Source organism: Pectinophora gossypiella, chromosome 23 (assembly GCF_024362695.1).
Source record: "Pectinophora gossypiella chromosome 23, ilPecGoss1.1, whole genome shotgun sequence".
In the NCBI taxonomy this organism is placed as follows: domain Eukaryota; kingdom Metazoa; phylum Arthropoda; class Insecta; order Lepidoptera; family Gelechiidae; genus Pectinophora; species Pectinophora gossypiella.
Window position 1 is genome coordinate 5,238,335 of NC_065426.1, and position 27,003 is coordinate 5,265,337.

A 27,003-nucleotide genomic window follows, 5' to 3' on the forward strand; every position below is an offset into this window, starting at 1 on the left:
TTGGTATTGGTAATCTGCCTTCGCAAGCCAGCTTGTGGCGAGCTGTCCCCGAGAGTCCGTCAGGCACTCCGTTTCTGACTGTGAAGGTATTACTGGCCGGCTAGAGTGGAACCCTAGGGTAAAGCAACAGAAACTGCAAAAAGCGGTGTACGCTTCTCGACCCCCAGCATAATCACTTCACAATAAGACAGACAGAATCAATAAGACAGTCATCATCACCAGCCCATTAACGTCCCCACTGCTGGGGCACGGGCCTTCCCTACGGATGGATAGGGAGATCGGGCCTTAAACCACCACGCGGGGCCAGTGCGGATTGGTGCTTATTAACGACTGCTAATGCAGCCGGGACCAACGACTTAACGTGCCTTCCGAAGCACGGAGGAGCTCGAGATGAAAACTTTTTTTTCTGTGGTCACCCATTTTATGACCGGCCTTTGCAAAAGTTGCTTTACTTCAACAATCGCAGACCGATCGCGTTAACCGCTGCGCCACCGAGCTCCTCAATCAATTAGACAGTCAATAAGATTGATATCGTTACACAACTCCAGTGACCCTGTTCTACAATAAAACATACCTAAGGGTAACATAAATATGGTTGGAGTGTCAGAATCATTTATTCAACGTAATTATCAATTTAATATTTTTGAATCTACGTCATTTCAAAACAACCCAAATTGTCAAACACTGCCCTCCTTTTTGCTTCGCCGAAAAAAAAATTCTAATGGTTAATGTGTTGGGTACTAGCTCTTATTCGCGGGTTTGCTCGTATAATGAAACAAGAAAGTAGGGAGACATATTTCACTAAAGTTATATTTTAATTATGCCGTTTGTTTAAAATTATCTACACACGTGATAGATGAATTAAATAAGGTGGCGTAGTGGAATATTATTTCCGTTACATTGATTGTTTATATGATAATCTTATTACGTAGGCAATTACTGCAGAAGATTATATGAACAGTAAATAAGTACTTATGAATGTTACGTCAATGAAAGACGGTGGCTGGTGGATGACTGGTTTATTATATGAATCACAAGTACCTACACAAGAAATAATAAAAGTATCTTAGACTACCCGACAATGAAGAAAAATCTGTCTTCTTATCGTGTGGGTTGTGAGGTGGTATGTCAACCTCATCAACCATGGTGTTAGGGTTATTATTGACCCGCCAAAGGCCCCTGACATGACTCATGTAACGATTACATACTTACATCAGTAAGTAGTAACCGGGACCAACGGCTTAACGTGCCTTCCGAAGCACGGCTCATCTTTTTTTCGGACAATCAGCTGATTAGCCTGTAACGTCCTAACCAAACTAGGGATCACAAAGTGATTTTTGTGATATGTCCCCACCGGGATTCGAACCCGGGGCCTCCGGTTTGTGAGCCCAACGCTCAAACCACTGGACCACGGAGGTTGTTAAGAAAAATCTGTCAATGAATGAAATAAATTTTTTGGACTCCACAAAACCGTCGATGACGATACTTCACAAAAGGAATTTGCAGGACGACGGTCAGTTTATTAATGTCTTAAAAAGGGAAAGGAGAGGACCCACAGTGGGTCATAAAACACTTCGTATACAAGATGTTAATTACATCGTAACGAATACTAAGGGGGATAATTCAGACCGTGATTCTGAGTTAATATCAAGTGGAATTTTCCAACGCAAAATCCGTGCTTTTTCATAGTTTTTTTAATTATTTTCAATTCTATACTTATGCGACGGAGAAGTCAACTTGTTATTAAGTCAGAATAATGAGCTGAATCATCCCTCTCAGTATTCTTTATAATGTCACTTACACGGTTACACCCCGTACAAGTAAATACAGGTAGCCGTATGGCTACCTGGCATGGCATGGGTGTTAGTGACACCGTAACGAATACTGAAGGGTATGACTCAGGCCATGATTCTGAGTTGATATCAAGTGGAATTTCCTGTCGGAAAATTCATGAAAATATTAGTGTTTTTTCTAAATTATTTTCAGTTCCATACTTTTGCGACGGAAAATTCTACTTGATATCAACTGAGAACCAGAGGTTCGCGCTCAACAGGGCACCCTCAGGCCGGTTGTCTTGAATTTTGTACCGAGTGAGAGCCCTCGGCGCTCCCCATTTGTCCGGCCAAGTAGTTAATGCCACAATTAATAACGTCAAAAAAATCTTGCTTGTTTAGAATAGTGGTACTTTAGACCTAGCCATAAACCTATTGATAAAGGTTTCATTGACGACAAGTATTCAAAACAAATTGAAATCAATCCTTCCGGTGATTAATTGTAATCTGTAGAAATCTAAGATTTGTAGCTATATAAACAGCTGCACTCGTTTGAGCTCTAAAGTGCAGTACAAGGTTTAAAAATGAAGTGGCTTGGTCTCATATCTTTACTGTTAGTCGTTTTAGTTTCATCAGCTCCGACTGATGATGAAGTGGTGTTACCTTTGGCTGAACCATGTGATCTTGAGGCCTGTCAACTGCCTGACTGCAGGTGCTCCACGACCGACATCCCTGGAGGGTTGGCGGCGAGGGATACTCCTCAAGTGAGTATTATAGATTTTATTAGAATAGCCACAAAATAGAAAAATATTAGCATGCATAAAGGTAGTGTTGAAAAGTGAGAGACCTCAGCGCAACAGTTGAGGTAGCTGGATTATGAAAAGGTGCCGTTTTTTTTTCTAACCACTAGACGACGGTCAACGGTCGGTCATTGGTCTTTGATAGACAAGAATGGAGAATGCTACACCGACAAGAGCGTGGCTCTTAAATTAGTGATGATGATGACTAAATAACGGAGATTTTCAATTTGATAAAGACTGTTGAAATATTTTTTTTTACCTTTGATGGGTTTGCTCTTGGCCCCAGACTTGCCCGAAAGCATTGACGAGGCCTAAGATGGAGCGAGCTCACCCAAAAGGTGCCTTTTCACTCTGGCCTTGAAAATACCCGGGTAATATGCATTCGGAAATACAGAAGAGGGCAAAGAATTCCATTCCCTCATCGAAGTTATTTACCAATCAGTTATTATTTTTAAAATATCTTTAAATATATAAAGACGAATTTGGTTATAAATAGAGATCTATTTAATACTTACCTAAGATTAGCTGTTTTTTTAACCAAAACAAGACACTTTTAAGTAACTTACTCTTAAATAATGCTGTCTTTTTTTAGTTCGTTGTTATGACCTTTGATGGACCTGTGGACGAATATTCTCTGCAAGACTTCAACAAATATCTTGGCGGTCGCACCAACATGAATGGTTGCCCAGTAGGAGCCACCTTCTACATCAACCATGGCTCCACTAACTATGAAGTCGTCAACCAAATGTACAACCAGGGTTTTGAAATCGGTCTAAAGTCCATCTCTCACAATCCCAACCACGAATACTGGGCTGAAGGTACTGTCGAAGAAATGAGGAAGGAATTCGGAGACCAAAGGATTACGATGTCGCATTTCGCTAACATTCCAATTGAAGATATCAAAGGTAGGTTATAAGTGTAGTATATAACTACTTTCTTTTTAAATTCAGACCATACTTTACAGAAGCGAAGTACAAACTTAAAACTTAAAAATAACTTAAAAATGTTATTTTTTTCATCCTTAAACTTATCTTAATAATTTAAGTTTTGTATAAATGGGTGAATATCAAAATGTGCCAAGTTTGGTGGCGAACTTGGTAAGTTTGAAAAGTTTACTAGAACGTAAATAGTCAAATTAGTATTATTTGGGTGAATATCAAAATTTCATGTTCGGTGGCGAACTTTCATTTGAAAAATTGGGTTCCGTCATGAAAAAATAATATGAAAGACTATTTACGTTCCAGTAAACTTTTCAAACTTACCAACTGTGACAATAATAATTATTGCAGGCATCCGCATACCTTACCTCCAAATGGCTGGCAACGCGACCTTCCAAGTTATGTCAGAATCAGGTCTGACATATGACGCTTCCTGGCCGTCTACTACTGACCTCAACCCAGCTCTGTGGCCATATACCCTGGACTACGCATCGACTCAAGATTGCCCCAACCCTCCATGCCCGACTGCATCTTTCCCTGGGAAATGGGTGCTACCTTTGGCCAGTTGGGAGGATCCAGAAGGCAATCCTTGTCACTTAGCTGATTCTTGCCCCTCACCGTGAGTGGTTTTTCATGTTTTTCTAGGATGTCATGAAATGAAACATATTTTTTACTTCATCCCCTCCGGTAAATTGAGGGGAGACATGTGCCCTATATGCTGTTAATGTTTACTTCAAGAAGTGGAAATTGGACTTTTATTTATGTGAATTATTGCAAATTTGCCGCAAATAGCATTAACTATTTGGCCGGGAATATGTGAACCGCTTAAAGCTCTCACCCGGAGAAATTGGAATAATTTGTTTTAGTCATATTAATTTCTAATATACTTAGTTTTTTCATAAAGGAAAACAAAAGTATGTAGCAATAGGTCATCGTGTCAAAGACTGAAAGTGACGAATTTGTCCTAAGGTTCCTATGTTCGCGAGGGTTGCTAAAATTGAATCTTACTTCTCTCACAAGTACAACCTATATTAGGGCTTTACAATGTTACTTCTTAAATCTGAATCTTTACACTTGTTTTCAGTCCTGATCTCTATAACTCCAATGCGTGGTTTGAATACATGGTCAGCAACTTCGAGAGGCACTATACCAGCAACCGTGCTCCCTTCGGGATGCACTTCCGCGAGTGGTTCCTCTCAGCCTTCCCTGGCCCGCAGATGGCTCTGCCGCGGTTCTTGAATCTCCTCAACGGTTTGCCAGATGTCTTCATGGTAAATATTGATAGACACCCACATTTTTTTCCTATTTAAAAATACTTTTGTGTAGCAATGATAGTCTTTCCGATATTAAACTACTGATTTATAAATAGCCAAAGTCCAAAAGCGCTTGTGATGATAATATCAACCACAACAGTCACTTTTTAAATATAAAAGTGCCTCAGTGAAACAAACAATGAAAACATGTAACAAAAGGCGGGCTTGGCTATGAAAGAGATCTCTTCCAGCCAAATCTGTATGGTGAAAAATATCCAAATTATACTACAAAAATCTCTGAGAGGTTGCAAAGATCGCGAGGGGTGGAAATCTGTTATTCGAGCCCTATATTCCAACAGGGAATAAAAAGATTAGAAAAAGAAGATACTATAAAAAAATAGTTTACTAGAGTTTAAGGTTCGTCAAGTTATACGAACCTATACGAAAGAACCGGCTTGCTTGTCAAATAGTGATAAATTTTGCTCGACCGTTATAGATAGCCTATCACGTTGGTCCTACAGAAAGCTTGGTGGGGTGTGGGTACTTAGTTCATCTTGCGATAGATATACCGCTGACTACTCCAACTGAGACGTAAATGTGAATTTATGTTATGTTATAAAATAAGACATAGCTACAAAACAGCGTAAATTCACACTGCAAGGTATGTAAAACCTCTGTCTGACGTGAGTGGGATGGCGCCCAGAGTAATCTATTTCAAAGGCATACTAGGACTCCTGTCTTTCGTTTCTGAATAGTACTGACAGTTACTGCTACCGTCTATCAGATTCCAGGTAACAGTCCCTATGACTCCCATCTCCGCTTTTACAACCGATTAGGTCTTCTCCCGTATCTCTGGGCAAAATTATGTTACAAACAGTAATTATAATATTTATTGATAAGATAATGTAAAGGCAAGAGGGAAACCACTGCCCTATTTTTTCCCTAAAAAGTAGCATGGAGAATGCTACACCGACAAAAGCGTGGCTCCTAAATTAGTGATGTAAAACCTATGACAATTCCCAGGTGAACGCCGGTGAGGTAATTGACTGGATCAAGAACCCAGTTCCCATTAACGAGTACTCGTCAAAACCTTGCCGAGCTCAAGCTGCTGAGTGCCCCGTCAACAGTTGCGGCCCTCTCAAAGCTGATCACACCTACGTAAGATTTATTGTCTTATACACATGAATGTCTCTTAACAGCCTCTGTGGTCTAGTGGTTAGAGCGTTAGACTCACGATCTGGAGGTCCGGGTTCGATTCCCGATGGGGACATTGTCGAAATCACTGAAATCACTTTTTGAGACTGTCCTTTGTTTGGTAAGGACTTTTCAGGCTTGAATAACCTGATTATCCAAAAAAGTAAGATGATTCCGTGCTTTGGAGCCGGCTATTAGCCGTAAAAACACCTCCACCAACCCGCATTGGAGCAGCGTGGTGGAGTATGATCCATACCCCCTCCGGTTGATTGAGGGGAGGCCTATGCCCAGCAGTGGGACTAATATAGGCTGTTTATGTATGTGTCTCTTATCAGATGGTCTACTTCTATCGTTTGGGTTGTGTAGTGGACCAACCTCATCAACCCTGGTGTCATGATATGGCTCGTGTAACGACCGTAGTTACCGGAACCAACGGCTTAACGTGCCTTCCGAAGCACGGATCATCTTAAGCGTATGTACGTTTATCTATATAATATTATAGGTTGAATATCTCTCTCATAACGTAGGTCAGCTGGAAGAAATCTCTTTGTTTCGAGATAAGTTTACCTGTACTATCTGTTTTCTTTGTATGTTCCTTGTGCCTGTTTTATTAATAAATAAATAAAAAGATTGAATGTCTCAAATCGATAATTTTGCGAAGGGTTAAAAATTGTCCTTTTATTTTAAAAAAGTTTTGCGACCTACTACTGCCTCTCACATTGAACATTATTCTTTTATTCGACAAATTAAATTTTATTTTGTGTTTCAGGAGCAGTTTTGGCTGCAAGCTTGCAACGAATGTCCTAATGTGTTCCCATGGCTGGGGAACCCTCTAGGGAAGTAAACAATTTGATAATGTACTTGGTAATGTACAATACTCCTGCCAAGTTGTTGTGATTCGACAAAGCAGCGTCACTTTGGCCAATTAATGAATGCCGCCCAAAGAAAATCTACAAATCACATCGACGTCTTTGTAAATAACATTAAATTATCTTATCAATAAACACTTTAATTACAGTTTGTTACATAATTTTAACATTAGGAGTCACAGGGACTGTAACCTGAAAACCTGACAAAGGGCAGCAGTAACTGTCAGAACTATTCAAAGGTGAAGAACAGGAGTCCTAGTACGGCTTTGAAATAGACAACTCTGGGTGCCATCCCACTCGCTTCAGAATACTACGGGGCCAAAGGCCAGAAGGAAACTACTGCTGTATTTATCCTTAAAAAAGTCGCATGGAGAATGCTATACCGACAAGAGCCTGGCTCATAAATTAGTGATGACATAAATTTAAGTACTGTTAAATTCAGGCAGTGCCATGCCTTTGAAGTCTACAGAATAAGCAAACAATGGTGCAGATTTCAGCGACATCCGCAACACAGTCATAATAATTTTAAGTTTTACCTCGCCAGGTAGAAAAGAGACGGATGATTGACAGTAGCTGTTGTTCTAAAATGATCCTTCATTCACTCATGTGAATGGAACAATAACACGGAGGAATCACCTAGGCACGCAGCTGGTATTAAAGTTATTTAACGTGTGTAATGACGTAATTATTCGACTTAATCGAGTTGCTACGTCAGCAATAAAAAAGTGACAGCTGTAAAATATGAGGTATCTGGTGGTGATCAGCACCAGTCTTTTTTTTACATTTGATGGGTTTGCTCTTGGCCCCAGACTTGCCCGAAGACATTGACGAGGCCTAACATGGAGCGAGTTCAACCAGAAGGTGCCTGTTCACTCTGGCCTTGAAATCGCCCGGGTTATCGGAAATACAGAAGACGGCAGAGAATTCCAATCCCCTTTTCGAACAAATTAATATATACGTGGTCCTTACTCCTGGCCTACTCTTCTTAAATGCTTTCTAATGAAACACATCCAAATATTTTCTAATACATTTATTTTACGTCATTTACATCGAGGAATAACTATTCATATCCAAAGTTAGGCTAAAAGTCCTTGCGTTGACTCTTTCATAAATATCCTAAGAATTATTTGAATAAGTACTAACTTACTGTATTTGTTTTGGTTACTTTATCATTACTCTTGAATCAGTATAAAAGTGTCTTAACCCATGTTTATACTATAAAAGTTGTTTACAATTACAAAGATAGAATTTGAAAGGAAGAAAACTTAAATTAATATTTCCTTTTACTGCATAAAATATTTTTTTCAATGCAAGGAAATGACGTTTTTCACCTAATCACTCATTATCGCCTGCCATAGAGCAAAGTTCATAAGACAGTCACTCCAAAGTAAATTAGACATAAAAATATTATAATAACAAATCAAGTTTTTGATCCAGCGTAAAACAGTTATGACTTATATCGCAATGGAGTATTTACAAATGACATCGAAGTTATTCTAAGTATGTTTTGAACGACCAACGACAAAGATGCATCTATAGACATGAAGAGCTACAAAGAGACTGAATACATCCTAAATCTAGGAGGAATAAAGCCATCACAATCTAATATAATAAGTTATTAACACTAGCTTATAATAAATGAAGTATTTACAACGATTATCAAATACTTATGCTAACATAGCGTCGACAAAAAACAATACATGTATGGCTTTAAGATTTTTGCTCATGAGGTAGAAATAAAACATCTACATCTAATTAAGTACATAAAATCCTTAATATTTACACTTTCAGAAAAGTTGACGAAACTTATTTAAATTAAAATTAACTTAAAACTAATGTTGCACTACCACAGCGACTTAAAAAAGAAATATTTACACCTTTATACAAATTAGACATAAAATTAAATAAGTTAGTAATACTGTAAATAATTTTAAAGCTTATCTCCAGAGAAATAAAATCTAATATAATTAAGAATAAATCAGTCGATTGCAATTTTAAATTTGACGAACGATTAAGTATTTAATGAAATTAATAAATTAGATAAAGCAAGAAGTATTGCAATGAAATATTTCATCGAAAATGGCAATCATAAGACGGATCGTATGATAAACAATCGTAGATAGTAATAATTAATTAAACATAGATAATGATTTAGCCTCAATACAAATAAAATCCGCTACTTGACAGTTGTAACAATAAAATAAGAAATATGTCAGAAATGGTAGTTTAATATTTAACGATTATTATCCAATATCTATTTTTCAATATTTTATTTTACAAGATGAGAATGCGATTTTTTATCTGTGTACTTATTACAAGACACGGGCGGCCATGATTGAATTTCGTGTGACGTCACATTTCACGAAATAAACAAAAACTATCTGTCAGGTTTCAAGTCACTTGAAATGACGCATAGTTTGACATTTATATTGTTTATTAAAATATGACGTCACTTGTGAAAATATCACGTGACCAACCATTTATTGAGAAAATAAAATATTTTAAGAGGTATAAAATAAGCGTTTTAATTTAAAAAAAAATACTTATTCGAAAACTGTCAAGTAGACAATTTCAGAACGCTACGTTTCGAACTATTGTACAATTTAAGTCTATAATAATATTGACTTAATACCTGGATAGCTTGTGCATAGACAAATCTAATGATTATGGACAACATAGAATTGGAGAAGACGCACCTCACCAAGTACAAAAAGCGGCATCGTAAACTTAATTGAAGATCAGTCGATTTATTTCATTATAAAAGACATTCACACAATCGGTAAACAATTTTATTTGAATAAGTTAAGAAAACTGAAGGTTTAGAAGTAAACAAGATAAATATTGTGCATTTTGATACCTGATTTTATCATTACAATAATAATATCGTCAGCCTTTAACGCAATAACATTACTTGGAAAATCGAGAGACTCACATTCATTTCCGGACACTGAATTAGAATAAAATACTTAAGGTGTTAGGAAGAAGACTTCAATTGCAAACATGATGGTCACGCTTATACCGACAGATCTCGCAGTGGACTCGACAGCACCAGACGAAACGACAACGACACTTCTCCTCGTGGTCACGAACCCTAGTTTGGTATCCTCGACCACAGCAGAGCAGACGACATCCGTCGAGACCAGCTGATGTCCGGTTGCAGGTTCGACCACGGGTGCCCAGAATGCCCAATCTAATACAAAAATAAAAATGGTTTATTTTAGCAGTCTTACATCACAACCCGGATACTTCACACAAAAAATCCTCACTTTATACAGACACTACACATTGACGTTATCGTACACACACACACCTGTGTGTGTAACGTCTGACGTCCTACGATTGAAGACTAAAGTAATACCGAGAGGAAGTGCGGTAAACCTAGCTCAGCCGCTGGTGGGGAGCGGAGAGTTACCGTTTTATTCGTAGTAAATATAATGGATTTCAAACAAAATAGACCAATAAATATTTCCATTACTCACTCGTCATTAGGTTCACAGTAATCCGGAGAATCTTCCAGGAAGACGAGGTCAGTTTTGTTCGGTTTCTTCATGTCTGCATGTAGGGGGCGCAGTTTCCTTATATTCTTCCCTCGTTTGCGCTCCACAACCTGTAATAAGTTCAATTTCTAGGTTAGACACCGAGAAATTGAAGAAAATGTTAGCTCAGAGATTATTCAGAGTGGAAAATTAATGCAAACAGAAGATAAAACAGATGATAGTCAACATCTAATCAGTAAAACCGAAAGGATAAAAGATATAAATATAAGAGAAACTAAACTATTTATAATAGTAATCAGATTTATAACAAGAACAACAGAAATCATATTAATCAAAGAAGATGATTCATTCATGGATACAGAGTAGTAGATTGTTTAAAGTTGTAAGACCGAATGTTCACACCCCGAACACTTCATACAAAATCTTCGCTTTACAGATACTACACATTGACGTTATCGTACACGCGCATCTGTGTGTGTGACATCTGACGCCTATACGATTGAAGACTAAATTAAGATCGAGGAGGGGTGAGGTAAACCTAGCTCAACCGCTGATGGGGAGCGGAGATTTGCAATTCTATACGTAGTATTATTCCTTATTTTATGCTTTCGTGTAACAAAGTATTTACAGTCACGAAAGACACGTAGTGCTTATTCTATACCATTGTATACCACTATTTTGTTAGGAGGTTAAATGAAGATGATATTTCAAGATAGAAAATAATGCCATAACAGAACTAAAGCAAAATTGATGAGAAGATCCTTACCTTGACATGCGAAGCACCTTCGTATCTAGTCGAAAGAGAGTCACCGACCATACGAAGTTGCGGCAGACGACGCCAGCAGACCCTCACGGAGCAGGAACCGGACATGCCATGGCATTTGCACACGCGCTGCATGCGGCTACGAACCGCCTGGAATGAGATACGCAAAGCATTCAAAATAATTCTTCTCGTGTTTCTTCTGTACGGTCATGTAACCAAGGGTACCCATGACAAAGTTGAATTTCATTTATGGGAATCGAACCGAGGCTCACCAGATCGTGGGTACAACGCCTTAAACACTAGACTGAGATCGTTCAAATGACTTACACTGTCCAAAGCATTGATAGTGCATAGAGAAATCAGTGAGAAATATGCAATTAAGTACGTTGTTTTAAGTTTACGCGGTTATTATCATAATTAAAACACATAATAACGGGTTCTAACCGCGTTTAAATCAGGGATTATTTCCCTGACCAATCGACACGGATATATCACGGGTTGTCATCCCGTGATCATAGCACTTGCAACAGTGTCGAAATATCGGGAGTCTCATATGTCCCTGATTTAAACGCGGTAAGAACCCATTATTATGTGTTTTAATTATTGCAATTACGTTATTTAAAAAATATATATTTATATTTTTGCTTACCCGTCGCCCCGCCTCATTATTATGAAGATTCATCAAGCCCTCATCAGTATTCTTATCTTCCTTGGAGTCCACAAAATCTCGACTGAACATCTCTCCATACCGTATATCCTAAAACGTAAAAAATAAATAAAGTATGCCTCACATATAGGACATGCACGTACGAGTTTCAAATTTCTTGCCTCATATGTGGTTCATACACAATGAACGTGTTAAGAAAGAAACAAATATTACAACAAAAAAATAATTTAAAAAATAAACGAGTACTAAAACTTCAAAAGTACAAATATGGCCCAATCATCTGCGGTGGCGTCCTGAATAAAAACACCTCGCTCAGCATAAGCCCCAACGTGAGTGACGTCACTGGTATCCTGCGGCCCTTTAATTTCAGCAGCAGTCACTCCTGGCTCCACTTCTGCCGTTGCCATCTAGTTTATGGTCTTATTCTCTCACCTCAGAGCATCCACCCCACTGCCAGTGCCTCGGTGTGCGCTTCCTGACACGCGCGTCGCAGGAGCACTCGTTGAGCTCGCCGCGGCTGCAGGCGCGGGCGACGGCGTGCGCGAGCGCAGCTGCTGATAAAGCGTGCACGAACGCTGATTCACGGGACTCTGGAAGAGTGAATGGTAGAATTCAATTATTAAATTATTCTAAACGACTAGGATCTTTCGGAGGTCCCTGGTTCGAATCTTGGTGGGGAAATATAAAAAAACATTTTTAATGCCTAATTTTGCAAGTTGATCACGTGACTGTCCGAAAGTAAGTTGATCCAAGCTTATGGGCTTTTAGGGTTATTACTTACTGGTGTTTGGCGGCTCAATAATAATAGCCCTGAAAGCAGGGTTGGTTTGATAAGTTTATTATTATAACTTAGTTCATAAAAAAAATGTTGATTGTCTAAATCTTTCCTTACAGAAGTAATCACTAATACAATATTTTACAAACATTACATCTTCCACAACACAAAATTATCTCTAATTTACTAATAATCCGTACATAGTTCATTGACCAACTGGCACCTTTGCGACCAAACTCGATGACCTTCGTGCTTCAATACGACATCAGTCCCTTCATTTATAACTTCTATGACTAAAGAAGACCGGGGGTCTGGGTAAACTGGTCGTGTTATTAGTGGTATAGAGTAAACAGTGTGAGCGCTTCAATCAACAGTACCGCACGTGATCCCAGCAATCGACATTTGAAAATAAACAAAGAACCAAGAAGACGGATTTCTTGTAAACTTGTTCAAAATGGACGCGGTATTAGACTAACCAACATCGCTCACGCTCCTTAGCAAAGCCCTAGTGTAACAAATAGGCAACCAATCTCTGTAAAAAAGTGTGCACGGCGCATCTTGTCACAAGCGACGGCGTGTAACGACACTGTACAAACGCACACAGGGTTGAGGAAGTCACAATCCACACGATAGAAGAAAAATTGTGAGTGACTCTCAGTAAACCTAAATAAATAAATATTTCTATTTTATACAGATTCTTGAGGGAGGCCTATGCCCAGCAGTGGGCGTCGTACGGCTGATGATGATGATTTTATACAGCACAAAGGACAAAAAATACAGAAACCTGCACCTACGCTTAACAGTGTACATCTAACATGATTGAGATATGATGACGGGTAACCTAGCGCTCATGCAGATCATCTATCATGTTAGAGAGGAAAATCATAATAACCCCTTAGTAGACTTTTACAACATGCCCGCGATGATAAACAGCTGAACGAATAAGTTATTTTTCCTTACTCCCAGTCGAGCGGAGGAGTTACGAGGTATTAGGCCAGTTATAAATTATGATAGCCAAGAAATAACTGATTTGTTTGAAATATCTCATTACAGTTATAACGGACATATGGAAGATGTAGTTATACAGCTCAGTACGTTAACCCACTCATCCGAGTTTGCACTCATTAATAAATATTTCAAGTTTACAATCGTTTCCTGGCGCCTACGCTTCGTTCTTTGCTTTTGGTTTTTCGTGTTGAATAATATTAACTGTGATTTTGTTCTACTTAGTGTTTTTCTCATATTCTTTATATATGAATCACGCCTTCAATATGTGGTTCAAATTTGCTTTACTAAGTATTTTATATTTTCTGCATAATATCACCTTAGCATCGTAATCACTTGGCACAAATTCCTTGTTTACAATTTAAAATAAACGCACGCCATGATAATAACAACTAAAAAGAATCAAAACTCTTCATACATATATTACTTCATAATTTGTCACCGCCATCCTGTCACACTTGTCAATGACAAAAATATGGAGGAAACGGTCCATCCTAAGCTCAACCTTCGAATCTCTGCATTTAAAATTAACACTACAGGATTTCTGAAGTGGATCGTAGGTTCTTCCCCAATAAATAAAACTAAACTTGAAACCGTTCTGTAGAGAAGATTTTTCTCCAATACTACTAAAATTGAGATGTCAGATCCATTTCTGTTCGTTGCGCTCGCGCACTCAGGTAGAGTAAACAGCGCAGACGACGGATGTGGCTCACAAAGCGCCGGTGTTGCTTGTAGCTGTACTTCAAAGATTCCTCCAATGTTTTCGTCGGCTCTTACTTCAGTAATAGCATTCGGATGTTAAAGGTATCCTTTAGGCAAGTGTTAGTGGAATATTAACAGAATTCCTTACTGATAGAGCATATGGTACAAGCCATAAGGCCCAGAAGGGTGGAAGGTTGGTAGAAGAAGACAAAAAAGATATTGTCAAAATGGTCCATTAAAACTTAAGTAAAGAATACTTAGAACCTGGTTACAGAAACGGATTGTTTTGGAATACTTAATATGACAGATTCGTGTAACCAAATAAGTGACATTATTTCAAATATTTTTCCAAAATAAGAGACTCGGTTAAATTATTGTGTTGATTATTAATTTACAATAATAAGTCCGCTTATAGTCAATGATACGAAATGAAATGGAATGATGATTATATTATGCAACTGTCAATCTTTCCATCTTCCTTCATCATATTTGTACGTGTATCGCAAATAAGTATCGCAAATAATTCTGTACCGTCGGTGAAAAGTAATACAACTCGAGTTGTATCACTTTTGAGTTATTAGCACACACTTCATGTTCAAAAAATTCTCTTTCTTTCTGTCTAATTCTCGTAACTGTAGCTATTATAAATACGGAGATAATTTTTGTGTTTAGTGATATAAGTACTGTTTGTGAAGGATTCATGCTGTTATAACACGTGTAACATAATTCATCTTAACTTGCATTAAAGTGAAATGAAGATTTTCACTAAATATTTTGGTGTAAGTAAATGCAACTCAACATATATTAAAATACACGCAATCCTTGAATTCTCACAGTCCGTGTTTAATGATATAATTTTAGTTGTAACATCAAACACCAAATTTATTTTTTCGTGAAAAGTAATATAAATTAATATATATCAAAATATTTCAGAAAATACGATCATAGATATCAATAACGTTTCGTGTATAATGATACATACAAGTTCGATTCCATGCGCCACCAGTGTGTATCCTAGGGTGACCTCCGCATACCCCTGTCTATGGGAAGACATTTTGTCTAGAGCCACAGCAAACCATATCAGATCCGCATTGCGAATGGGTATAGGTTAAGTTAGTACTTCAGACCAAACCGTGTTTTTTCTCTTTCTGCTATAACCACCTTGTAGTACTTAATTACAGTACCTCAATAAGTTGTGGGTCCTGATCATGGCGTCGTTATCACCATGGCAGGGTTAGTCAAGAGGTATTTGAGATTTGTCATAACTGTCGTTAGTCTCCTTCCCTTAGCTCGAAGCAAAGCTGTTTAACATAGTTTTCTTGATTACATGCAGGTTAAGCGGTGGCAGATTGAACGCTGCCTTCATTGCTAAGGAGGTTGTAGACGTGAAATAATGGCTCCAAATATTATCGAGCTCCAATTAATATGCAAGCCATTCAATACACGCTGGTTAGATCTTTTATGCAAGCGCCGGTAGTGGTATTTTTGAACCTACACAGCCGTAGATGACAGCTCGGCATCGGCAGCATCGGGATCTGCCACATCACCGGGCATTACATTACATCGGGATTACCAGTTTCTCAAACACGTTGAATGGTGTAAATTTGTCGAGCTTCCTCATTTTTATAAAGGGAATAACTGCTCTGAACTCTTGATCACCACCAGTAATATTTGTTTTCTGTATTTTGATTACATAAGAGAGAATTACGCACAGGACTGTGAAAAATGGAAAGAGGAAGGGGAGGCCTTTGCCCAGCAGTGGGATCTTGTAGGATAGATTAGATTAGAATAAATAATTGGCAACACCACGGGCACAACCCCTTAATTAAACCAGGTCACAAAGTTTGTAAAAATCCCAGGAGGTATTTGAGCTTCTGAAAGGAGTTAGTTGGCTTACATAGTCAATAAATGCACGCATAATGGACCACTTGCGTTTATGCGGAAAACTGAGCCCATTAAAATAACATTACATATGGGACATTCGAGTATTCATTGAGTCAAGTCAGGGGCCTATGGCGGCTCAGTTATAACCCTGACACCAGGGTTGATGGGGTTGGTAATTCACCTCACAATCCACACGATAGAAGAAGAAGAAGATGGGACATTTGCCCATACATGTTGTGCCGACCCCACCTAGAGTGAGATAAGGGCAGGAGGATGATGATGATATAGTGGGAAGTTTGCTTACTTCACAATAGTGGTCCATACGCGAGGATACGCGGAAAGTCCCCCACGTGTGCTTACGTGTAGAGTTTTGCGGAAACGAGCTCATTTAGCTTAACCTTAACAGACCATGGTCCATGGTGGTCATGGTCATGGTCTGAGGATAGCCCTGTGTAACCTATAGGTTTGGAGGTGAACCAGTGATCTTTATTTTCACTACCTATTCTCATCGTCAACATTGATTCGACTCCGTTTATCGTTCTGTCAATGTTGCGGGCTACCATTAGACCGGGAATTTTGATAATTCGAAATATCGAATTTTACTTTACTTTAGGGGATTTTGATTGTGGAATGAGTTGTGATCTTTTAAATAGTTTCAGCAAGAAAGAAGTAACACTTACCGGTTTGTGTGATTTTGGTTTAAAAGTACGTAGGTACATCACCTTTATCTCCAGGCCATACTGCCAGGCTAGCCCGAAACATTCCTAATGACCAGTCTTAATATGATTCCTCTTACCTTCATTTGTTAGGGGTGGAAATATTATCATAATTGAATTTGTAAGATTTTGACTGCAAAAATGAACCAAAAGTGGTTTTGATTAGGGGCGTAGTGTAGTGGACAAAATGTGTTTATAGTGGGCAGCGGTGGTGGTTTTGACCGGTTATTTATGAGTTTTGAGAGTAAAATCATAACAAAAATATCTTATTATCGCCACCTTACACTATATATACGTGTACCATCTTTATATGTATTTATTATTAGAAATTCGTAAAAACATGTATCATTTTACACAATAAAACCGACAAAATAAGTCATGTTAAACCACTTGACACAAATTCGTTATAGTTTATCGTTTGTGTCAATTGATATAAGTTACGTTTCTTTACTTTTTAAAGAAAATAAATATAATTTTGCCTTTCTACAACATTATGAAATAAACTTTCTTCCAAGACATTTTGTTTTTTGTAGAATAAGACTGTAAAATTAATAATTGAAATATGATATATCAACGATGACTTTTTTATAGTTATGTGTGTAAAAAGGTATAAGTAGACTTGTATCAATTTACACAATATAAAAGTTGGTGTCAACTGATACATGTAATTTATTTTGATCCTCTACCATTTCTGTTTAGGTTCTAAATATAACTAAATATTAGAAAAGAAACCTTCCATCATCACCTATCGACACATCTAACTTCTGTTCCATTATTCCTTATAAGTCGCGAGCTAGAATATTTTTAACTTTAAACTCGATTTTCTCAAAACTTGAATTTTGGACTTGTATTACTTTTCACCGACGGTACAGAATTTATAACCAGCAGAAAGTAAAAAAAAGAGTAGTCATAGCAAAAAGGTAGCTCAAATGTCGTACTATTAAAAATAAAGGGTCAATGATCCGTGGTCAGTAGCCAGTATCAATCAGGAGTAACGGCTTCCGTGTTCCAATGGTTAAGCGATGAGTTTACGATCCGGAGGTCCCTGATTCTAATCCCGGTGGAGACATATCACAAAAATCACTTTGTGAGTTGGTTTGTTTAGAATATGGCAGGCTGATCACCAGAACGTCCGAAGGTGAGATAGTCCGTGCTGCGAAGACACGTTTAGCCGTTCGTGCCAATGATTACTTACTAATATAAGTACAAAGTAGTCGTTATATGAGACATGTCAGGGGCCTTTAGCGACTCAATTTATTATTGAGCCGGTATTCAAACCAACAACTATTGCAACCCTGGTGTCAGGGTTGATGAGGTTGGTGATACACCTCATAAGCCACACGATAGCCAAAATGGCGTTCTATTATAAATAAAGGTCATTGACCTGGTCAATGATCAGTATCGATCAGTGAAAGCGAAAGAACGTTATGATTTAAGAGTTACACTCACTGAATTTGAGCACTCCACCGAAGATATCAGTGGAGTTTTCCACCGTGCTGCAGTTCCACCGGCTGTGGCGGAACTGGTGCTGGCACTCCTCTACCGCCTGCTGGGCTCCCGTCTGCAACACCTGCAAGGTTTATAGTTATGTGATTACTTATACGAGCTGATGATGATGAGGTTAAGAAATCCTGGGCGATGTTAGGACCATATCGTCGCCTTAGAGAAGTTTTGTTGTTGAGTCAATTTATCAAGCATTACAAGCATTTTTCCTGGAGCAGCGTGGATTGAGGGGAGGCCTGTGCCCAGCAGTGGGACGTATATAGGCTGTTTATGTTTAAGCATTATGTCCTTAATCGACTTGGATCTGGGTATATCAACACATAGAGCGAAGCGAGTCTTGTGCCTAACATACATAACAATCTAATATACAGGGTGTTAGTGACATCGTAACGAATACTAAGGGGGATGATTCAGATCATGATTCTGAGTTAATATCAAGTGAAATTTTCCGTTGCATAAAACCTGATTTTTTTTGATACCCATTCTTAATTATATAATTTCACTTGATATTAACCGAAAATCATGGTCTAAACCATCCCCTTCAGGGTTTGTTACGATGTCACTAACACCATGTATAGGCAAGTACTAAGCGACGTGGTAGATCCTTAACTTTTTAATTGGCTGGATTATCTAAGAGAATCCAATTAATAAAGCAGGCGTGTTCCTTAGTTTATTAGCCTGCAGATCAATATCTAGTCTAAATTAATAATGCATAGATTCCGAGAAGACATGGCTATAGGGATTGGCAGAGCTACAAGTAACATGAAGCATCTTTTGATTATGAAAGTTGTTGGGGCTTTAAAAGGCCACAACGAAGCAATTCATCTAAAAAACAATATTGCAATTTCACATTGCCGCATATAAAAGAAAGTGCGCAATGCCAACAAATTTCAAAAAGCAGTATTGTTTTTATTAAATGAATTGCTTCGATGTGGCTTTTTTAACCATCTAAGGATGACGAATGGTGATCAGACCCGTGCATATCGTATCCCATCCCATCGTATTACAAAGGGCACAATTCCTCTGTCAGCTTTTACTAAATTACCGAGAAGACAAGCAACTGAACGCCATCTTGGTTTCCTATCCGGTCGCAGTCCTGAAGCTCTGACAGGTCAGGTTTTATGTAGAAGCGACTGTCTATCTGGACTTTTCAACACGCGAAGAGAAAACCAACCTAATACAGATTAGGTCACATACCTCCGAAACGCATTTCTCGGGAATGTGTGTTCCCGATGTTTTCCTTCACCGACGAGCACGTGATAACATTTAAGATCCAAACATGATTTTGAAAACAAATTCGAAATTAATTCGGGTTGTGGGGTTCGATACTGCGTTCGAGTGACAGTCAAGCTTTCTTCCAACTGGGCTACCACGGCTACCAAAGCAAAAAGCGCTAAAGGGAGTCTTACGGTAAATCATGTTTTTTTAAATAAGTATTATTTATTTATTTATTTATTTTTAATAAATTCGTCGTGTGTCTAATCATCTTGCCTCTTCTGTCCTCGATATGCCTTTTTTCCCTTACTCTTACTAGCACTTCCTTATTAGTAACTCTTTCAGTCTATCTCTCTCTGTCTTTCTGACTCAGTGTCCACGTTTCACGTCCATAGTACAAAACACATAAAATCCAAATGTATTAGGTGCATTATTCTTATTATCCTTCAAAGAAACAATCATCTGAGCAACACTCCCCTTTCCCACCGAGCAGCCATCATTAAAATCTCAACAATGCTCCTTAATTAAGTCTTAAGACGCTTAAGTTCGTCGAATCAGATCGTTTTAAATTCAATAAGGTTTATTATCTGCATCGTTATCTAAATTGAATTGTTGTTCAGGCTTCAATAACTTTAGAACTGTTATAAAAAGATCGAATATTTGATGACTTTTAATGAGCAGGTTTTTCAGGTTACGTTCCCCGAAAATAAAATAATAATAATATGGCGCCGTCGAGATTTAACGTGATAATAACCTATTTTCTCATTACTCGGGTACATCATCTTCATCAGCCCATTAACGTCCCCACTGCTGGGGCACGGGCTTTCCCTATGGATGGATAGGGAGATCGGGCCTTAAACCATCACGCGGGCCCAGTGCGGATTGATGGTTATTAACGACTGCTAATGCAGCCGGAACCAACGGCTTAACGTGCCTTCCGAAGCACGAAGGAGCTCGAGATGAAAACTTTTTTGTGGTCACCCTGTGACCGGCCTACTCGGGTACATAATTATTCTAAAATACAATGTAATAAGAAGCATATGACGTAACAATAATTGTTACTTGATATCTGGATCACATTATGTATAGAATTGTGTTGCTACTTATGTTGCTTATTCTTATTTTGATCAGAATAATAATGGGTGAAGATGTAATTGTGCCGGGGTGTAATAAAAAGGGTCATCATTTATCATCATCAACAGCCTATATAGTTACGTCCCACTGCTGGGCACAGGCCTCCCCTCAATCAGCCGGAGGGGGTATGAAGCATACTCCACCACGCTGCTCCAATGCGGGTTGGTGGAGGTGTTTTTACGGCTAATAGCCGGGACTAACGGCTTAACGTGCCGTCCGAAACACGGAATCATCTTACTTTTTCGGACAATCAGGTGATTCAAGCCTGAAAAGTCCTTACCAAACAAAGGACAGTCTCACAAAGTGATTTCGACAATGTCCCCATCGGGAATCGAATCCGGACCTCCAGATCGTGAGCCTAACGCTCTAACCACTAGACCACGGAGGCTGTCAACATTTATACCCACAAACAAAGATAAATGATGCATATGTCTGTTTTCCATGAAATTGGAAGGTTAAACGATAGAAAATCTTTACAGCGCCATCTATATTATATCAAAAACAATTGAAGAACGTAGCCTGGAAAATTCCTCATTACTTAAGGTTTCATTCATGTTGTGGCTTCGACCATGCATTACTTAACTTAAACTTTAACAAAGTAGCTTTTAAAATGACAACTATGCACTGCATAAATCACGCCCCTAAATCTACGGGGTAAACAGAACATTAGGATAAAACCAGCAACATTAGAACCTCCGTGGTCCAGTGGTTGAGCGTTGGGCTCACAATCCGGAGGCCCGAGTTCGAGACCCGGTGGGGACATGCCACAAAAATGACTTTGGTTACCTAGTTTGGTTAGGACATTACAAGCTGATCACTTGATTGTCTGAAAGTAAGAGATCCGTGCTTCGGAAGGCACGTTAAGCCATTGGTCCAGGTTACTACTTACTGATATAAGTACGTAGTCATTACATGAGCCATATCAGGGGCCTTTGGCGGCTCAATAATAACCCTGACACCAGAGTTGATAAGGTTGGTAATCCACCTCACAACCCACACGATAGAAGAAGAAAGACAATTTTTTGAAACAATAATTGAGTGGAATATAAATAAATAACACACATAGCATCACGCCTGTATTCCTGAAGGGGTTGGCAGAGGGATATTATACAGGGTGTTAGGGACATCGTAACGAAAAAAAAAATGGAACGCCTATTTGATTGAACTAAAAACGATGGTGGGTGTTTTTCTTGTCGCAAATGTTTAATTAAGATTTTGAATTTTTACTGTGCCGCAATGTAAGTCGAACAACGCGGCACACAGACGTTAAACCTACGCACGGCTACGTTACGCGTGCGTGCGTGATACGATGTTGTATCTAGGTAGGAGTTTTCATTCTCTTGTATTTAGATGCTTAGTGGTGCAACGTTTAAAAATGTTGAGTTTGTTGAAGTAGAACACCTACTGCCACGATTTTTCACGCACGGTACCTACCTACCAGTTATTAAAACGTTCCTAACTTATTAACAATAAAAACCCTACTCTTGCCTTACCTTAATTGTTATTCCTTCGGATGAAGTACCTAGGTAGGTACCCTAGAACATGTCACGTCACGTAGGTATGCAACATCGCGTTTCCTCCGCGGTAGGTAGGTATCACACGCACTCACAAACACAACACCTTGCTCTTTAATAAACATCAGCAGTCTGCCATACTTTTGTGCAGTAAATGGTCTATGATCTATCATCATAGTCGACACTACTTATTTACAGAATAAAACAAACACAAAACACTCACAAACACGAAAAAAATATCCTCGAAAAACATCACGCGTTTCGGGTCAAGCTTAGTATTCGACTGAGCGGACTGCGGAAGCGCGTGGCGGCGTTAGCGCAAAGCATCAAAGGCGTGCCGACGACGCACCGGCCGCGGCCGAGTCGAGCCGACGACTAGACAGAGAGAGAGAAGTATGTTTATGGTGCAAGTGACAGAGAAAGAAATAGTATCTGTTCGTATGCCTACTTTATTGGCGAGCATTGCCCTTGACCCGTGCGCCGGCTATTCACCTGCGCATAGCTGAAGTTGTACGTTATTATTAGTATTGATGACATTGATAAAATTTAATAATTAGTAATTTTTATTTGTTTATTTTAAATGTGCGTTCTATGCAGCTTAAAACACAATATGGGACTAAAAAAAATCTATTTTTTTATGAATTTTGCGACAGGAAACTTCACTTGATACCTATCAACTCAAAGAAATACCTAGTATCTGTTCGTAATGCCTACTTTATTGGCGCGCGTTGCCCTTGATCCGTGAGGCTATTCACGTCCGAGTATCCATCAAGACAGATCAAACAAGCCCTAACTCGGAGGTTTTGCGTCCCAGGATCCTTTAATTATGTCTTAGAACCTTCTTGGCCTATGTGGTCCAGTGGTTGAGCGATGGGATGCGGAGGATCCGGGTTCGTATTCCGGTGGGGACATATCACAAAAATCTGTTTATAAGGCCTTTGGTTGGGACGTTACAGGCTGATCACCTGATTGTCCGAAAGTAAAATGATCCGTGCTTCGGAAGGTACGTTAAGTCGTTGCTCCCGTCTACTAGGTACTTATGTAAGCACGTAGCCGTTACATGAATATTGTACACAGAACAGGATAGGTTTAATTAGTTCTTTACTGATGATTTAACAATGAGATTTAAAACACGAATAACTTAGTATGTACTTAGTACCTCGGTACCAACATGTAACAAGAAAAATAAGATCACTCCTCTCGGACAATTTTTTTCTTTGAACATGCCGACATTGCCTACGCGGCGGAGTTGCCGAACTATCGATAGGTAGATTATCAATTGTTGAACTTGAAAATTGTCTAAACTATCGAAAGTAGTGATAGTACATTTAGATCGATACTAGCGATAGTACCGATAGGTCTTGCTTTGTAACAATAATGGGTATTGATCTAAAAGATCTATCGATAGGTACCTACTATTGGTTTTTTTTAACTAGGTATCGATAGAATATCGATAAGCAACACTCTGGCGGAGTGTCCGCCGCGAATTCTAGACGCGATCTCGCTCGATTTTTGTGTAGCGAGGATTTGCGTAGGTACTTACATACTAAGTTGGTGGATGGTTGACATAGTAGGTAACTAATTATCTAATCTGTGGTGGTTGTGTTAGTTGGTTGTTAGTTATTCTAATGACAACAAAAAATACAATTATTTACTGTTTCAACTGTTTTAGGTAGATTATGGCCCCGATTCCTATGAGTAAATGAATGAATAACCCGGTCGAATCAAAAAGGTATCTCGGTGGTATGCAAACCGTTTGACGTGTGCTGTCAACTTAATTCTGTCGGTTGTTTTAGATTTCTGCTTAAAATTGACGTGTATTCCATAAATTTTATGCCTGTTGAATATCCGTCCATTTAAGAATAAGAATAAAATAAATTTATAATTTACGATAGACAGAGAAAGAAATAGGATCGGTTCGTAGTGCCTACTTTGTAGGCCGCGCCGCCGCCGCGCCGCCGCCGCCGGCGTGCGGCGCGGGGCGCGCGGAGCGGGGCGTGCGGAGCGGGGCGCGCGGCGCGCGGTGCGTGTGGCCGTTGACCCGTTCGAGCAGCTGTTGTCTCCATTACATCGAAAATTTTCGATAATTTGTCATTATTGGTTTTTTTATTGAAATTTGGGTTCTATGCAGCTAAAAGCACAATATGGAATTGAAAATAATTAAAAACAAAACTCAAAATTTCATGAATTTTGCGACGGAAAATTCCACTAGATATTAACTCAGAATCATGGTCTGAATCATCCCTCTCAGTATTCGTTACGATGTCACTAACACCCGGTATATACACCAGCTCCTCGTCACCTATGTTTAAGTCCCATGTAATAGAGGAAGCGCCTATTCCCATAATCTCCTTCTTATCGTGTGGGTTGAGAGGTGAATGACCAACCTCATAAACCCTGGTGTCAGGATTATTATTGAGCCGCCAAAGGCCCTGACGTGACTCAAGATTCAACTACGTACTCACATCAGTAAGTAGTAACCTGGACTGACGGCTAAACGTGCCTTCCGAAGCACGGATCATCTTACCTCTGGACAATCAGGCCATAATGAAACAATGAAATGCTTCATTAACTGAAATTGTTATTTTATTGTTATTTTATGATGCTGTCATTGGCAGGAAACAGTTTATTTTACGACCTGTAATCGTCATTTTAATTTGATTGAGTCTTGGACCTTTGGCTTGGTTTATTACTTTCCTTTGACTGACTCGGTCTGCGATTGTTGAAGTTAAGCAACATTCGCAAAGGCCGGTCATAAGATGGGTGACCACAAAAAAAAGTTTTCATCTCGAGCTCCTCCGTGCTTCGGAAGGCACGTTAAGCCGTTGGTCCCGGTTGCATTAGCAGTCGTTAATAACCACCAATCCGCACTGGGCCCGCGTGGTGGTTTAAGGCCCGATCTCCCTATCCATCCATAGGGTAGGCCCGTGCCCCTGCAGTGGGGACGTTAATGGGCTGGTGATGATGATGATGACCGACTTTATTGAGTCAATTATAAAGGATCATGGCTATTCTATTCGAAAACGGTGTCTTGTGTGGCCCGCAACGACCACGATCGGCGGACACTTCTGTAGCTAGTGTCAATGAGGAACAATCTAGGCCACGTTCGCTGACACTGACTGCTAAAATCACTGATGGGTAAAACGGTTCAATAACTGACAGCTAAAATGTTTCAATCACTGATGGCTAAAATGTTTCAATAACTGACGGCTAAAATGTTTCAATCACTGATGGCTAAAATGTTTCAATAACTGACGGCTAAAATGTTTCAATCATTGATGGCTAAAATGTTTCAATCACTGATGGCTAAAATGTTTCAATCACCTCTCCATCACCATTAAATTCATAACAAATAAATAAAGAACTGCAGCTCACCTGTATCGTCTTATCAGAGAGTAGACACAGTTGTTTCTGTCGCTCCACCAGGTACTCCAGCCTATGGCAGTTGTCTTTGTGAAGTGTTGTCACCGCTTCTAGGGAGTTGTTGCTGAGAGACGTCGCTATTGGGGCCGCGAGGTTCCTGAAACATCGGAAATAGGTTTTTGATTCACTGTCACACACATACACACACACGCATACACAACTCACACACTTTGATGTGAGTTTCAATTAAATTAGTCTTTATTGTTATTAAGTTTACATACATACATAAACTCACGCCTATTACCGACCGGGGTAAGCAGTGACTATGGAATTCCATTTGCTTCGATACTGACACAGTTCTCTTGCTTCCTCCACATTCATCAATCGTTTAAGTAATCATTAATTTTATTTGTCAAATTTTGCGCCAACCTTATAATATCCCATTAATTTACGGTTTCCCAAGATACAGGCGCTTTTATTAAAAACACATAGTAACAAGATGACATTATAATAGTAGCATAGAAACAAACATCTTGAATATACGTCCCACTGCTAGGCACAGGCCTCCGCTCAAGCAACCGGAGGGCTCATGTAACATTACTCCACTGGAATGCACGGGAGTGTCAGCACAACGGGCAAAAATCCTCAAAGGAATGGGGTCGCTCCGCGAAGCCTGTGAAAACCCCAGGAGGCTTCTGAGCTTCTGGAAGGAGTTAGGTTGGCTTACGTAGTCAACAATTACACGCATAATGGGCCATCTTAGAGTCTAAATGCGGAAAACAGAGCCGACTAACTAACTAACTAACATTACTCCACCACACAGCTCAATTCGAGTTGGTAGAGATGTTTCAGATTGGTACCCGAATCACATGCCCATCCGTTTCCGGAATCGGATCGTTGGCTTGGTAAACCTAACACCTTAAGATTTCGGTCCAGTCCATCTCATCAGGTGTTTATGTACATGGAACAATAATTATACTAAGTATTCATCGTACATCCTTCTTCAATTAAGTAAAAAATATTAAAAATTGAGCAAGGCTTTGTTGTTTCTTAAACTGTACATAATACTAAGTGTATTTTCCCTTTTGTTTTACAATGTAATATTACAACAATGACAGTGTAGCTGCTAATTAACAAACAATTTATACAGTGTAAGTATAGATAACAATATCTTATACAGAATCTAGCAATAAACAAGTAAACATCATAATTCTAAACGCCGCTCCGAGAGAGTACATTGATTTTATAGTCGCTCATAAAGTGAGCATTGAGCCTTTAAGCACTGTAATTATGAGCAATACGATCGCATCCTAAACCCTACAAAGTATCAAAGCTTAGAAAGTAGCGAAATGACCTAAAACCAGCGTCATTAAAGCGTCTGAAATAAGTAATTCAGCCCTCATCCAGAACATGGATGACATAAACAATCCCTTTCCCCT

The 27,003-nt window shown here is 39.1% G+C and overlaps 2 protein-coding genes across 3 annotated transcripts in view; one reads left to right on the plus strand and one right to left on the minus strand.

The window, feature by feature from the left end:
* Positions 1–2,347: 2,347 nt before the first annotated feature.
* LOC126377376 (chitin deacetylase 7-like) lies at positions 2,348–6,974 on the plus strand. The gene is made up of 6 exons (XM_050025102.1): positions 2,348–2,536; positions 3,165–3,477; positions 3,862–4,129; positions 4,595–4,781; positions 5,787–5,921; positions 6,727–6,974. Exons 1-6 carry the CDS (start codon positions 2,357–2,359, stop codon positions 6,799–6,801), a joined length of 1,158 nt encoding a protein of 385 aa, XP_049881059.1. The 5' UTR covers positions 2,348–2,356; the 3' UTR covers positions 6,802–6,974.
* An 867-nt stretch (positions 6,975–7,841) lies between these two features.
* LOC126377384 (protein Wnt-1-like) overlaps positions 7,842–27,003 on the minus strand; it is a 104,117-nt gene continuing 84,955 nt past the window's right edge. The window contains exons 2-8 of one of the 2 annotated variants that reach the window (XM_050025112.1): positions 25,577–25,721; positions 18,285–18,405; positions 12,186–12,343; positions 11,736–11,843; positions 11,090–11,236; positions 10,306–10,451; positions 7,842–10,016 (exon numbers count right to left, since the gene is read on the minus strand). In XM_050025112.1, the coding sequence (XP_049881069.1) occupies positions 9,815–10,016; positions 10,306–10,451; positions 11,090–11,236; positions 11,736–11,843; positions 12,186–12,343; positions 18,285–18,405; positions 25,577–25,721 (1,027 nt within the window). In that variant the 3' untranslated portion in view covers positions 7,842–9,814. The remainder of the gene's footprint in view (positions 10,017–10,305; positions 10,452–11,089; positions 11,237–11,735; positions 11,844–12,185; positions 12,344–18,284; positions 18,406–25,576; positions 25,722–27,003) is intronic. The other variant, XM_050025113.1, reaches the window with a different exon arrangement.

Excerpts from the sequence above, each read along its gene's own strand:
- LOC126377376 (XM_050025102.1), top strand. The coding sequence starts at position 2,357 with ATGAAGTGGCTTGGTCTCATATCTTTACTGTTAGTCGTTTTAGTTTCA. Across the intron at positions 2,537-3,164 it reads CGGCGAGGGATACTCCTCAA|TTCGTTGTTATGACCTTTGA; the intron begins GTGAGTATTATA and ends GTCTTTTTTTAG. Across the intron at positions 5,922-6,726 it reads TCAAAGCTGATCACACCTAC|GAGCAGTTTTGGCTGCAAGC; the intron begins GTAAGATTTATT and ends TTTGTGTTTCAG.